The sequence below is a fragment of the Elephas maximus genome, chromosome 3 (genome assembly GCF_024166365.1).
Source record: "Elephas maximus indicus isolate mEleMax1 chromosome 3, mEleMax1 primary haplotype, whole genome shotgun sequence".
In the NCBI taxonomy this organism is placed as follows: Eukaryota; Metazoa; Chordata; class Mammalia; order Proboscidea; family Elephantidae; genus Elephas; species Elephas maximus.
Window position 1 is genome coordinate 107284300 of NC_064821.1, and position 15165 is coordinate 107299464.

Sequence of the window (15165 nt, forward strand, 5' to 3'; positions counted from 1 at the left end):
TGCATATTATATGTCAGACACTATTTTGGGTGTTAGAGATATAGCTGTGAGTAGTCTTCTTGCCATGGTTCAGCTTAGATTGTAAAGAGGGGAGAAAGATAAGAAATTAACAAATAAATAAACTGAGAGAATTGTCAGATAGTAGTCAGTGCCTTGCAGACAAAATCGGGTGACCACTTTGATTAGTCATAGAGAAGGTCTCTTGCACAAGATGAAATTTAAATGAGATCTAAATGATAAGAAGGAGCCAGAATACAAAAATCAGGGGGAAGAGCTTTCCTGCAGAGGAGACAGAAAACTCTCAAGCAAGAATGAGTGTGACATTTTGAGATGTTTGAAGAATGTGGCTGGGAACATATTGGTAGCCAGAAAAAGAAGTGGAATATGACAGAGGACGGAGAGAGAGAGAGAGAGACTTTAAAAGAATAAGAAGTTTGAATTTTATTCTATCTGCAGTAGAAGTCACTGGAAGGTTTTAAACAGAGGAATAAGGTAGCCTGCTTTACAATTTTAAATGGCTGCTAAGGAGCCCTGGTGGCGAAGTGGTTAAGAGCTCAGCTGGTAACCAAAAGGTTGGCAGTTCGAATCCACCAGCTGCTTCTTGGAAACCCTACGGGGCAGTTCTCTGTCCTATGAGTCGAAACCAACTCGAGGGCAACTTTGGGTCTGGTTTTTGTTGTTTAAGTAGAGAATGGATTGCAGTAAGGTAGAAGCAATTCACTGGACGACAGAAGCCCAGGTGAGACCTGATTGTGGTTTAGATGAGGTGTTGGCAGTGGAAGCAAAGAAAATCAGAACAGATTTTGGTGGTTAAGTCAGACTTGATTGATTAAATGTGGGAGCTGAGGGAAAAATAGAGCATCACGGAGGAACCTAGATTTTTGGCTTGAGCAGCTGGGTGGATAATGGTGCCATTTACTACACTTCATTGAAGAACAGCTGTTTTTCAGCAGGGAAGAGAAATTAAGAGTTCTGTTTTGAATAGGTTAAGTTCAAGATGCCCATTATGCATCCTTCTTTGTTTTAAAAGAAACCTGGATTTTTTTTTTTTAAACTTAACATATGTAGTGGTCATCTCTCTGGGTCAGTAAGTATGTTTCCAATGACATATTTTTAATATAGTCTATCATGATTTATATTTTTTCCAATTGATTGACATTCAAATGATCTCCAGTGTTTTTTCCCAGTAAAAACAGTACCAAAATTTGTGTATCAGTCATTGCATAGTACTTTTATTTCTTTAGCATAGAGTCCCAATTTAAAATTGCTGAGTCAAAAACCGTATATGGTTAAAGTTTTAAACTAAATTACCACTTATTACCTAAAAAGATTGTAGTGATACATAGTGCCTCCCCAACCATAGCTATCAAGCCACAGCCTTGTCAGCACTAGATATTTTCATTCTAATTAAGACCTAAGGTGGGCAGTTAGCATGGTGGTGGAGGATGGGCCCCAGAGCCTGTTAGGTGCCTTTGAGTTGATTCAGGCTCATAGTGACCCTATAGGTAGAACTTCCCCATAGGGTTTCCAAGGCTGTAAATCTTTACGGAAGCAGAATGCCACAGCATTTACCTTCGTAACAGCTGATGGGTTCAAACTGCTGAGCCGAGCGCTTACCAACTGCACCACCAGGGCTCCTCAGACTATTTCAGTTCAAATCCTAACACTAAAATTCACTGTAAGCGTGACCTTGGGTAGTGACATTAACCTCCTCAACCCTCCCTTATCTAGGGAGGTAACAGTAGTTTCCATCTCTTTTTAAGATTAAAATAGGTGTGTGTGTGTGTATTACTTCACACAGTGCTTGGCACGTGACAACTACCCAATAAATGTTAGTACTTAATTCCTAATTCTTGTATCTATAGAATTTCATATAAATCTTTCTTCCTATAATACTGTTGACTTATGAATGTTCCCATCAATATATCATCCCTGAGGAATTAAATTTTTCTTTTACTGCATGTGTTTTTTTTCTCAGTGCAAAAGAGAAGTACCTGTATAGTGGCCAAGAAAACTAATCTATCTCGAAGTTATAAAGCTTTTGTGAGACCTAGCTTTTGTGACTTAGAGTAGGGAAATGTGTACTGTTGGTGTTAATATTTAGTTTTGGAGGACAGTTTCTGGGGTCCTCAGTTTGGTTTGGTTTGGGTTACTTTGTTTTCTTCTGACAGAAATGACTTGTGATGTCAACAGCATATCTTCTCTAGTCTATACTCAAGGGCTGTTTTCTGCTCCCTTCTTATTGAAAGGGCAGCACTTATAGGATAAGAGGATAGCCGAATATAATACTGTTGCTATACAGTTGATTCTGACTCATTGCGACCCTACAGAACAGAGTAGAACTGCCCCAGAGGGTTTCCAAGGCTGTAATCTTTACAGAAGCAGACTGCCACATCTTTTTCCTGAGGAGCTGCCGGTGGGTTCAAACTGCTGGCCTTTTGGTAGCAGCCGAGTGCGTAACTACTGCACCACCAGGGCTCAATGATTGGATATAGTATCTACTATGTCAGGCCCTATTGTGGATGTTTTCAATATGCTGTCCTATGTCACACTTCCATTCAGACTATGAGACAGTATTCTCATTTTTCTACTTTACAAAAGTAGAGACTGGGGCTTAGAGAGATTAAATAACATACCGTTAAAAGCTATGCTATTCCTCATCTGCCCCTGGGGGTTTTATCACCGAATCTTTATAGAGTTGCCATAAAGTGTAAGGGAAATAATGTATATAAAGCACTTAGAACAGCACATGGCACAAAGTAAGTGTTCAATAAATATGGACTGTTTATTTATTCAAACGTTTAAGTGTATTATATCCTCAATATTTAAGTATATTACACAAAAGTAGGTATTGTTTTCATGTTTTGAATTGTATTAACTACAAAAATGTTTCTGTAATAACTAAGGAAATGGTTATTAAGTCAATTGTAAAAAATTAATAAAGTTTACTAATACCTTAATCATTGCAGCATCAGTAGCTATAAGTCAGAAAAATAACCTGATGTCATTCACAGTAAGTCATCATATTTTGAAAATTTAAAAGACTGATTTTATTTTTAAATAAAGCAGACTAGTAACATATATAAAATATAAATAATGAATAATGCCAGTGTTAAGTTTCAAGAACCTTCTCACACTATTTAAATCAAATTTGAATGTGCCATTATTTCATTTCCTTTTCAAAAATAATTAAATCACATTTGAATTTAAAAATAAATAATAAATACTTTTCTCTAAAAGGATATACTATGTGATGTTTCTATTGTACCATCACAATTTGAATTATATTCTCAAGAGGGCTTTTTAGTTTTGGTTCCTTCTCTGGACTGTTGACCTCTGGTAACTGCCACCAGGTGATGAGTGATAGCCCTTCTGTGGATGGTGTATAAAGTGCACAGATATGCTCTGATTCCCCAAATGCTTCCTCATCCCTTCCCATTTGTCTTTGTAGCCCTTCTGGATAAGCCCTTCTCCCCTACAACTCTTTCCTAGTGAATGCCTAAGCATAACTCCTATCCAGCATATTGCTTAAAAAAAAAAAAAAAGGCAAACCAGACCCATTGCCATTGAGTCGATTCCAACTCATAGCTACCCTATAGGACAGAATAGAACTGCCCCATAGAGTTTCCAAGGAGTGCCTAGTAGATTTGAACTGCCGACCTTTTGGTTAGCAGCCGTAGCACTGAACCACTATGCTACTAGGGTTTCTAGCATATTGTTGTCCATTTAAATCATAACCAAATAGAGCAAATACAGCCATGTGATTATTAAATTATATCTGGTGACAATAATTAAGCACAATTGAATAGTACTTCTGTAGGGTTGCTATGAGTTGGAAGAGGTTTGTTTGGGTTTTTATTAGTATAATAACGGCATCTCGTACTCATTCATTTATTCTGCAGATATTTATTGAGCCGTATTATATGTCAGGCACAGTTCTGGATGCCAGGGATAGAGTAGAAAACAAAATTGTTTCATGAGTTGTGTGCCAGTAGAGTGAACAAGAATGCTAGTAGAACACTGAATGAGAAGTTTGAAGGTGCAGATTCTCACCTTGGCTCTAACCATTGGATGTATGACCTTGGTAAAGACAGCCTCTCAAAGTCTCGTCTTCTGTAAGCCGGGTTAATAGCTTCCCCTGCCTTTGCCAACAGGTAGTTATGAGGATTAACTACTAAATGTCGGTAAATGTACTTTGTAATCCATGCAGCTATGTACATTTGTAAGACATTATTAGCATTTCTACTGCAATACCCTTAGGCAGGTGTATGGCACAGTAATTAAGAACCTCATCTTGGAAGTCAGACATCTGAGTCCTAATCTTTGTTCTGCCATTATTAGTAGAATGAATCTGGACCATTTAAGATGTAAAGCGTTTCATTTCCTCACTTTTAAAATGGGCTTGGTAATAATAATTAATTCTATGGATTTGGGGGAAGAATTAAATTATGTTTATAAAATAACACTATTCCTGGCACACAGTAAGAACTCATTTTATTAGATTTTTTTAGATATCTATAGGGTTTTTTTTTAATGTAGGTATTAGATTTTTTAGATAGTTATAGTATTGCAGCCGTTGAGCAGATCTCCTAGCCTCCATGATCTTCCATTTTTCAACAGTTACATACAACACAGGCTTTTTTTTTTTTCCTTATCACTTCAGTGTGTTTGACATCTTGCTCAAAAGTGTTCCATACCCGCCCCTTGCCTGTCAGACCAAATCTTCACTTCTTAGGTTTGAATTAAGCCTTTGTATATAGGGTCGCTATGAGTCGAAATTGACTCAACAGCAATGGGTTTTTTATGGGTTTATTTACCTCTACAACCATATTTATCAACCTTCTTTTCTTGTTAATACATAAAAATGTTCTGGACACTCCATATATATCTGTTGATTTTTTTCCCCCACATATCTTGATCTCTCCCACCTTTATGTCTTTGCTCCTATTGTCCTTTCTATCTGGGCTGCCTTCCCACTTCATGGTTAATTCGCAACTACCAATTTTTTGAAGAATTGTTTTCTGTAATCTTCTAAGAAGTTCTCTATGACCAAAATGAATAAAATAATACATACAGAATAATAAGCATGGGTCTGGATTATAATAGCATTCAAATATGAGGTACAATTATTGTGACCAACTTCATCCACACCATTCCGGTCAATAATCTTCACTCCCTTCATAGTTAAATACTCACAATTCATTTACAAAGTAAAAATTATCCTTTGTCCTTTGTGTGATGTCACCTGGGGCTTATAAAGAGGGACCCATTTCTCAGTGAGTTTTCCAGTCCTGATGGTGCAGTGGTTAAGCGCTTGGCTGCTAACTGAAAGTTTAGCTGTTCAAACCCACCAGTCACTCTGATGCATAAAGATGGGACAGTCTGCTTCCATAAAGATTACAACCTTGGAAACTCTATGGAACAATTCTATTCTGTCCTATAGGGTCACTATGCGTTGGAATCCACTTGACGGCAATGGGTTTTGGCTTTTCCAGCTAGGGCTTTGTTACTCGTATTTCCTTCATATTATCTTGTTGTTTTAAACATTTAAAACCCTAAGCACCACACTAAATTGTATGCATCTCAAGGGCCAGGTTAATTGTCTTCTTGACCACTTACTCCCCAGTGCAAGGTTTATTAAAGAAAATAATAGAAGATAAGTTTAGAAAAATAAATTGAGGTCAAATTAGAGAGTTGAATTTAAATCTCAGAAAGTTTGAATTTCATGCTTTAAGCACTTTGAGCTGTTGAACAACGAAGTAGTCAGATCAGGGCTCTACTTCTGTAAATTAGTCTAAAAGGAACACCAAAGGTGTCTTGAAATGGGAAGTCCAATTAGAAAGCCACTGCAGTGATTTCATAAGATGTAATGAGGGCTCAAGTATACTTGGCTTTCAAGATATTTATTCCATTCCTTGACAAGTCAGGCTGAATCTTTCAAAATATCCTTATAAAAGCAAGAACTTTAATTTTTTATCTTTTTCTCAGAAGTCATGTTTTTTTCAATACTAAATGAAATAACGGAGAGACCTCATAAAGAATAGAGAGTTAGATTAGGCAGGGAGTTTAATTATCACAATTTCTGTTTTATCTTTAATTGTGCATAGCCTTTCTGGAATTCCGAGTAGCCTGGTAAATGCGTTTATGACTGGGGGTAGAAGGAACAAATTCAGTTTGTCACATCTAGTAAATATGGCTTTGCAGAAAGAAATATTTGTGAATTTAGGCTGGCAATGAGACTAATACATCATTCTGTGATTTTTTTGAAGAGGGATTGGATTTAGGAACCATGGAATGATGAAATATAAGCCAACATAAGTTTTATTAAAAAAAGAAGAACTTTGTATCAGTGAAATATAGTAGGTTCTCTTTTTAAATATACTTTGCTTAGTCAAATCTTAAATCAGTTAAAAGGGAAAACAGTTATATATACTAATATACTCTTTTGTCATGTTAAATGAGGAAAGAACACTGAACATTTACCTGAGCAGAAATGTTTTCCCAGTCATAATAAAGCCCTTAATTATGGGCAATTCGAGCATCTGAATTATGGATAGCCTGTACTTAAGAACAGAATGCCATAAATCCTATTATATTTAAAATTTGAATTAAATACAGTGGTTTATAATATCAAGCACAGGTACTACTTTGTGACACCCATGAAACCATTGTGAGGTTCGGAACAGTTTCTTAAGTGTTTTATATGCATAGAAAGGTAAAATATATGCTATATACTAAGACAGATATTTGACTGATGCTAAATAAGAACTTATGTACCTGTTCTGACTTACCTACAAATTCCACTTAAAGACAGATGTAAAGATGAATCTCATTCGTAACCCAGGGACTGCCTGTAGTTTCACATTTCTTGAGAACCCACTCCCAACTGTAATAACATAATTACAGCTCCAGGTTCTCACTGTCTAATGTGGGAGAAATCCAAGGCAAGTAGTGCATATGAAGAGTCCCTGAGTGGTGCGAACAGTTAACATGTCCAGCTGCTAACCGGAAAGTTGGCAGTTCACATCCACCCAGAGGTGCCTTGGAAGAAAGACCTCATGATCTGCTTCCAAAAAATCAGCCACTGAAAATTCTATGGAGTACAGTTGTACTCTGACACACATGGGGTCGTCATAAGTCAGAACTGACTTGGTGGCAACTAGTTAGTGAATATGGAGCCCTGGTGGTACAGTGGTTATGAGCTACATAAGGTCATAACCTTACAAAAGGTCAGCAGTTCAAATCCACAAGCTGCTCCTTGGAAACCCTGTGGGGCAGTTCTACTCTGTCCTATATGGTCACTTTGAGTTGGAATCAACTCGACAGCAACGGGTTTAACGGGTTTTTTAGTGAATACGGGGAGAAAAAAAAATTTATCATCACTTTACATAGAGGAGCCCAGGGGAGGGAATGACTAACTTTCTGAAGATTTAAAAAGACTTCTCTAGGGGGATTGAACATTTCTTCCCAGTCTTTTTGTAAAGGCTGGGTTAAACGCACAATCAAGGACCTTGCCTTTTGCTTTCCTTCATCTATAAAACATAATTCACAGTGGAATCTACTGACTGTGGTCTTCATGGGGAAAGGTCATTCTGCTTGAGCACCCTTGGCTGAGCAGGCAGCTTTGGACAGGTGGTTTGAAGATCAGTAAGACAGGAAGGGGACACTCAGCTGCCTGGATCAGCTGAGTCATCTTAGGTGTCAATGGGCCACCATCCGTCAGCCAGATGGTCTTCAAACCACTGTGATACAATTGTGCCTTAGAAACCAACCATGCTTGCTGACCTAGTTTCCCTTCCCATTGCTGACTGGTTGCTGTTTTCTAAGCTCCTGGTGAGTGGGGATATTTTGAAGACTCTACGACATGAGCCATTCCGTTCTCAGGACAAAATCTGCATTGTTCTTTGCTATGCCTCATTTAAACATGAACATTCTTTTGTAATGTTTAGCCATCCTAGAAAAGTAAATGCTTTATTGCTAACCTTTCTTAATTCGTATTTCCGTTTTACCTAAGTCTCTTCTCTCTGGATTTTGGCTTTAACCCCTCCTCTATGGAGCTATCTCAGACTAAACCAATAACTAAAAACAGAAGAAAAGTGTTAGAAGGGGAGCATGGTACACTTAAAAGGAATATGGACTTTGGAATGAAGCAGACCTAGGGTGAATATAAAAGTAACCAGACAAAGCAAGTACATGAGGCACAGATGTTGGATTCCAGGATCTCTCGGTCTCCTTGGGGAGCTCAATTCTGTACGTGTAATTATGATACAAAAGTGACAAATGCTATGTGATAAATGTTTGGAGGTTAAGGTAAAATGACAGAAGTTTAAAGGAAAAAGAGATTACCTCCCAGATAAGGGCCACACAGTGGCTGCAGCAATGGGCTTAAACATAGGAACAATTGTGAGGATGATTCAGGACCAGGCAGCGTTTCATTCTCTTGTACAAAAGGTCTCCATGAGCCGGAACTGACTCAATGGCACCTAACAACAAGGAGAAGGGAAGGATTTACGGAGTAAGGGACACATTTGAGACATGGTGTGGAATTGTAAATTCTGCTTCATTTGTGCCTCCAGTTTCAAGGTTTAAGATGTGCGTGTAGATGTGGAGGGTATTCTTTCTAGTTTTTACTCAAATCTTAAAGAATGCTTAGACTATTTAAAACCTAAAGTGTCTCACTCGTGTTAAAATTTCCAAGTCGAAGCATCAAATAGTTGTTTTTATATCCATTTTAATATTCATTTGATAAAAATTAAGAAAATCTTAATCTACTACACTCAAATTGCTGAGAAATGGAAAAATAAAGATTTTTATGTTTTTATTTAAATGACAATTTCTGTTCCCCAAGGAAACATATACATAATTAGATGAATGACATCAGCCGACTACTGTCCTGGTGTAAATCTTCTCTCAGGAGGAGACACAGGAGCTAGCCATTTGCCAGGTTCCTGGAGGAGCTACCTGCGGGTTTGTTCTACAAGCTAATGTGCTGAGGTTACAAACGCTGACTGTTTTGAACCTCCAGTTGGGTACCCTATCTTCTCCAGGGTTCCCTGCAGCTTACAGCACCAAGCTCAGCACGCAATTTGGACGTTAACGTTTTTTCATGGATTGAATACGGATATTTGAAAAAGTAATTCATTTTTTCAGAATTTTTTCTTTTTATTCCTAGATCTTATCTACTCTCTAAGTAGCTGAAAATCTATATATTTTCAAGCTTTATTTCTTAACTCAGGCATTTTTTTGCGGGGGGGGGGGGTAACTTCTTGATTACCTAAAATTCGCTGAAAAAGATTGTGAACCTCTTCTTCCATAAGATTAGTTACCAACACCTAATACTGAAAGGAAGAATTAGAGAGGGACAAGAGCATAGTTGTCAAGAGCATGGCCTTGCTTGTCTTTGAACCCTAGATCTACATTTTCCTGGCTGGGAGTTCTTTAGCAAGTGACCTAAAGTCCATCATTTCTCTCATCCATGAATCAGGATCACAATAGTACATACTCATGTAGAGTTATTATAAGGACTACATGGGACAGTGCGTGAATAAAGAGTGTGCCTCAACAAAAAGCTAAAAACAGTTGACTGCATTTAACTTTTTTTTTTTAAGTAATACATACTAATTTTTACTTTTCCCTAATCAAACCATGTAGAAATAATGAATGCAAAACTTTTCCATTCCCTAATCTACTCCCTAGGAGTCGTCAATTTTTAAAATTGTTTTGCGTAGTTATAGCTATTGTCCCTGCATGTGTATTTATATCTCTACGTATTCATACTGGATTCACAGTATATATGTTGTTTTGCATCTGGCTTTTTTTTCATCTATGGTAGGTTGTGGATGTCTTTCCTGTCAGTTCTTTCTTTTTGACTGCTGCCTTGTGTCCCACTGGATACAGTTAGCATAATTTACTAAATATAATTTATTGGTGGACATTTATGTTTTTTGCCTGCTGCTGTTGCAAATGGTGCTGCAATAAATACCCCTTTGCATGCTTGTGCAATTATATTTGTCATAGATATTCCTAGGATTCTTTAGTATAGAGATAGGCACAATGTAAATTTTGATATGTTTTTGCTTTAATTTTGAAAAGGTTATCTCAATTTACAATTCTCTCAATGCTGTGTAAAAATTCTTGTTTTCCTACAAAATAACCATTACTGAATGTTCTCTTGCCCATTTGATAGACGAAAGAATGCTATCTCTTTGCTTTAATTTCTTAAATTTTGAATGAGGTCAAATGCCTCAAAATCAGAGCTGTTTTCTCTGCACATTATCACACTCGATAGTGTGGCAATCCCTGGATGATGGTGTTTTAAAATAAAAATTCAGATAAGTACAATATAGATACTTTATTACCATCTTTATCCTCCCTTATATATTCCTAGGAAGTAAAGAAATCTCTGATTAAACAACTATAACACTTTATATATATTAACTCGATTGAGAAGATATCTAATATGTTTTAGAATTTTAATGGAGCTTATTATTACCAGATGTCTCAATTTTACTAAACATAGTTAAAGGATTCAGCTGTAAAGTAGCATCATCAAGAAAACAAGTACTCAGTTCATCCATTGTTTCAACCAGTATTTGTCAAGTGCTTTCCATGTGCCAGGCACCTTACTAGGTACTTGAGTTTCAGAAATAAACAAGATAAACAAGCAGCTCCTTATCTCAAGCAGTTTAGAATCCTGTGCCTCAGTTTAGAACGTTTTGGTTGGAGGTAACAGAATAGCTGACTCAAGTTGCTGAAATAAGGAAATGTAGTAGCTCACATAGAAGGTGACTCTATTAGTTTCCTAGGGCTGCCGTAATAAAATAGTACAAACTGGGTGGCTTTAAACAACTAAAATTTATTGTCTCACAATCCGGTAGGCTACGAGTGCAAATTCAGGGGGTCAGCAGGGCCATGTTCTATCCAGAAGCTGTAGGGGAAGATCTTTTTCAGTCTCTCTCAGCTTCTGGTATCTCAAGGCATTTGTTGGCACATAGGTGCATCTCGACATGGCCACCTTTCTTGTGTGTCCCTGTGCCTCTTCTCCTCTCAAATGGAAGTAGGACCCACCCTGCTCCAGTATGAACTTTTGTTAACTGATAACATCTTCAAAGATCCTTTTTTTTAAACAAGGTCACATTCACAGGTAATGGGGGTTAGGACTTCAATGTATCTTTTTGGGGGACACAATTCAATCCATAATGTTGGCTAAAGGTAAGGCTAGACTCCAGGATTGGTTGATTTAGTGGCCCAGTTTTGACATAAAGAACCAGTTCTTTCAACCTTTTTATATTTGTTATGTCATCTATAGTGTCTGTCAGCTTCATCCTAACTAAGGCTGTTTTCCGCATGGTTGTAGAATGGCTGCCCACGGCCATTTTGCTTCATGCTTTCTTGTTAATTTGGGAGGTATGGAGACTTATGGAGACTTATTGTGTCTCTCTCTTAAGATCAAGGAAGAACTTTTCCAGAAGTCACCCACATACCTGTCTGTGTCTCATTGACCAGACTTGGGTCACGGGTCTATTCCTGATAAGCTCATTTGCAAAAAGAAGGGAATTAACCTTAAGGCAGTCAGGCCGAGAACAGAGAACAGGACTCAGCTTCCTCTAGGGCATATCTGTGAGCCAGAAGAATAGGTATCTGAAAAAGAATTGGGCTTCTGTTAGAAGGGAAGAAAACAAAAATGACTTCCGGAGAGGAAACAACAGTGAAACAAGCAACTGTGCTGAAGTATGTGTACAGTTTGGTACAGTATGATTAAAGAATGACATCTTTGCCATTTTCTTTTTTAATGTTCCATAGGATCAGAGTGGCACCGAACCTGTTAGTAGCGAAGAAGATGGCAGTCTCGAAGTTGGTATTAAACAATTGCCTGACAGTGAAAGCTCCAAAATGGTGAGAATTCTGGGTACTTCTCATCCAGTATTCTTTTAAGAGTGTATTATTTATATTTTGTACCACCTTCTATCCCTTGGAAAGGACTATATATTGTGTTTGCTTCTCTGGAAACTTTGATCCCTGAAATAGGGGAAATGATTCCATATAGTGAATAACCCATTCACTTTGAAAAATAGGGTCCTACCTTCATCTTCATACTTGAATTGTGCTGTCTGGGACTAAAGAAGCAATGTCTCTTTTTAAACTGGGTTCCTATACAGCTAGGGCTTGTACAGCCTAACACTTCCAGGGTTAGACTACAGGTTTTGGAAAGAAACATGGGCTCTTTTCTCTGTGTTTCAAAGGCTTAATCACCTAAGAGGGTTACCGTGATATTATGACAGCATAGTCATTCATTTTACTTTCGGGAGTTTGAGAAATCATTTATCTTAATTCAAATGTTAGAAAATATGTATTGGGACTGGTTGGATCCCATGTCCTAGAAAGTGAACTGGTTCTTTCAGGCTGAAGGGGAAGGGCATTTCAGAAAGAGTAAGTATTATAATCAGCCACTCTTGGAATACCTTTCATGGGACTTGAGACAGCATCAAGAAGAGCGGGACTATTTAGATTACGACCATTGTTCTTGAATAGCATGCCCCAAGGTCACACTGTTCCCTTTCTGAAAGATACACTGCATATTTGCACTAAGGTGGAATGAGTAACATCAGCAAATTTTGAAATTAAAACGCCCACATTTAAAAGTAATATTTACTTGCTCTTTTTGACACTATAGTCCCATAGATAAGCTATGAAAAAGTCTTTGTATCACATATAAAGAAACAGGATTTTGTAAGATTGGATCCTCAACTTCACTCACAGAGGAAGTGATAAAAAGGGTTAGAACACTCCCTTGCTTGCCGGAAGAGTCCGGTAGAACCAAAGAGGCTTGCTTGTAAGCTGCAGGCAAAAGCTATCTATCACCTACCCTTTGTTTCCAAGGTCAACACCAAATATGGGAGTGCAAGTCTCAAGACAATTGAAGAGCCTCACCTTCAGGACCTGAAGGACTGAGAATAATTTTTAGATATTGTTTCATACTGTATTTCACCAAGAATAAAGGGCTTCCCCAGACCCATTGACATATCTCTCCCCACCTCATTTGCTTCTCCCACCCTCTTTTTTTTTTTTTGTATCCTAAAATTTTTTTCTCACTGTTCCCAGTAGAATCTATGCATGGTCTAGTCAAAAGAGGAAAGGTAGTCCTAATTTTGACAACTTTTATAGCATAACTGTAAATAGCCTAGCATAAAGTAGTGGTTAAGAGTATGGTCTTAGGCAAGTTATTTGACCTTTCCAAGCTTCAGTTTTCTCATCGGAAGAATGAGAATAATAAGGATGTTATGAGGAAGCAAATGGTGTACAAAGTGTAAGTCACATACCAAAGTGTAAGGCAAATAGCACGTTCTTAGTAAATTCATCCATTAATCCAATGAATACTTCCTGAGTGCCATTATTTTCTAGGAACTGGAAATACAACAGTGAATAAAACATGCACAGCTCCCTGCCCTCATGGGAACTCATTGAAAGGAGTGGCCAAGGTGGGGCGAGATAAAGAATACATATGCAATGCACTAGGATGAATCATATGAAATTGTCATTTTTGTAGGTAAAAATTTCATATGGTTCAACCTAATATGTGTTGTTATAAAGTATTAATAACTGTTATCATTGCTAATCATTGATTATTTCTATTATAAGACTGGTACGCATTCCTCTGCTTGCTACACCATACTAGGATTGTTGCCTGATATATCCTGTCAGAGAACACCATGTGATCAGTATGGACCTTGACTCTTTTTACCCTTAGTTTATGTCAAGACAGATGAAAACAGTAAACTCCAACCCTCTAGAAATTTCTTGGTTGTTCCCTGTGAGGGCAGATGTCTTATCAGGCATTGTGCTGGGCCCTACAGGAGTCACCAGAAGGAAAACAGCCCTTGCTCTTAAGTCTGTTATCAGTGAGGATAATAGACTTAGTGTCTGGAAAAGCGTACTGGCTGTATTAGCGTGAGAGAACGAAAAACTAAACATTATAGGAGTTCAAAGGAAGAAGGAGTCCCATCCCATTCAGGGATTAGGGAAGGTGTCTTAAAAGACATGGCTTTTAAGGTGAACCTTGAAAGATGAGCAGGCAAACGACTGCTATGGTTGGCATAAGCAGGAGAGGGTTTACCAGGTGAGTCAAACAATGTGGATTATGGAGTAATGAGTAGGCATTGAACCTTTGTAGGGCAACAGTGGGCAATCAGATTTCAACAATAGAATCACAAAACTGAAGGGACTGCATGCTATGCATAATAATTTACTCATCCTTTTATTCTCAGTGCCAAAAATATAGTAGTTGCTCAATAAACATCCATTACTAGCTAGACGGATGCAAGTATTATAAGGTGCTACCTATGAGAAACTATACTCCAAAGAGCTATTTAAATTACTTATCTAAGATTACTTGTCATTACAAGGCCTTTGATCTAGGCATACTCCAGTTCTATTTCCACTATTGAGTTATTGTTGGCTTTGGTCCGTATCTCAGTAGCCCCCAGATATACAGTTAAGGAGTTTATAATAACTTCAGTAGGTATTAGATGTCACAAAAATATTTTTAAAGGGAAAACAAATTGTTTTTAGACAACGGATCAGATGGTGATTTGTGAAGCATAAATTTCAATTGTGAGAGACTGGAGGCAGGGAAGTGTCTGGAATCTATTTCCGAAATCTAGGTGAGAGCCTGTAAGGACTATGTTTTAAAGTCTTTTGAAAGAAACTTAAAAAAAAAACTTTCAGAACTTTACAATTTGCAAAACAAGGTCTTACCTATTATCTCATTAGCTTAATTATTTTTGAATATCTCAATTTTTTCTAAAATGGAATTTAGTTGGTTTGTGATCTCATTTGATCCCCCACAATAACCCTGTGTAAAGAGTAGAATAGGATTTATTTATCCTAGATTCATAGATAAGGTCTCAATCTGCTTATTGAAAGATGACAAAACTGAAAATGGGGAGAGCTAGGACTCACTCTAAGGCGTCCTTCACTCCCTGGTATCTTGCTGACATAAAAGATCGTGAATCCTAAAAACAATTTTAATCTTTTGGATATAAGCTATGTTTTTTATAATGTTGGGAACATCTCTGTTAATATAATGTGCACTTTTGAGACAGTGGAGCCCTGATGCCACAGTGGTTATGAACCAACCAAAAGGTCTGCAGTTCAAATCCACCAGGT

At 37.6% G+C, this 15165-nt stretch overlaps 1 protein-coding gene across 5 annotated transcripts in view; it reads left to right on the plus strand.

Moving 5' to 3' along the window:
• Positions 1 to 15165, plus strand: part of PATJ (PATJ crumbs cell polarity complex component) — a 417617-nt gene that overhangs the window by 307801 nt on the left and 94651 nt on the right. For all 5 annotated transcript variants that reach the window (XM_049879429.1, XM_049879433.1, XM_049879432.1 and 2 more), the window contains exon 31: positions 11803 to 11895. In XM_049879429.1, coding sequence (XP_049735386.1) covers positions 11803 to 11895 — 93 coding nt within the window. The remainder of the gene's footprint in view (positions 1 to 11802; positions 11896 to 15165) is intronic.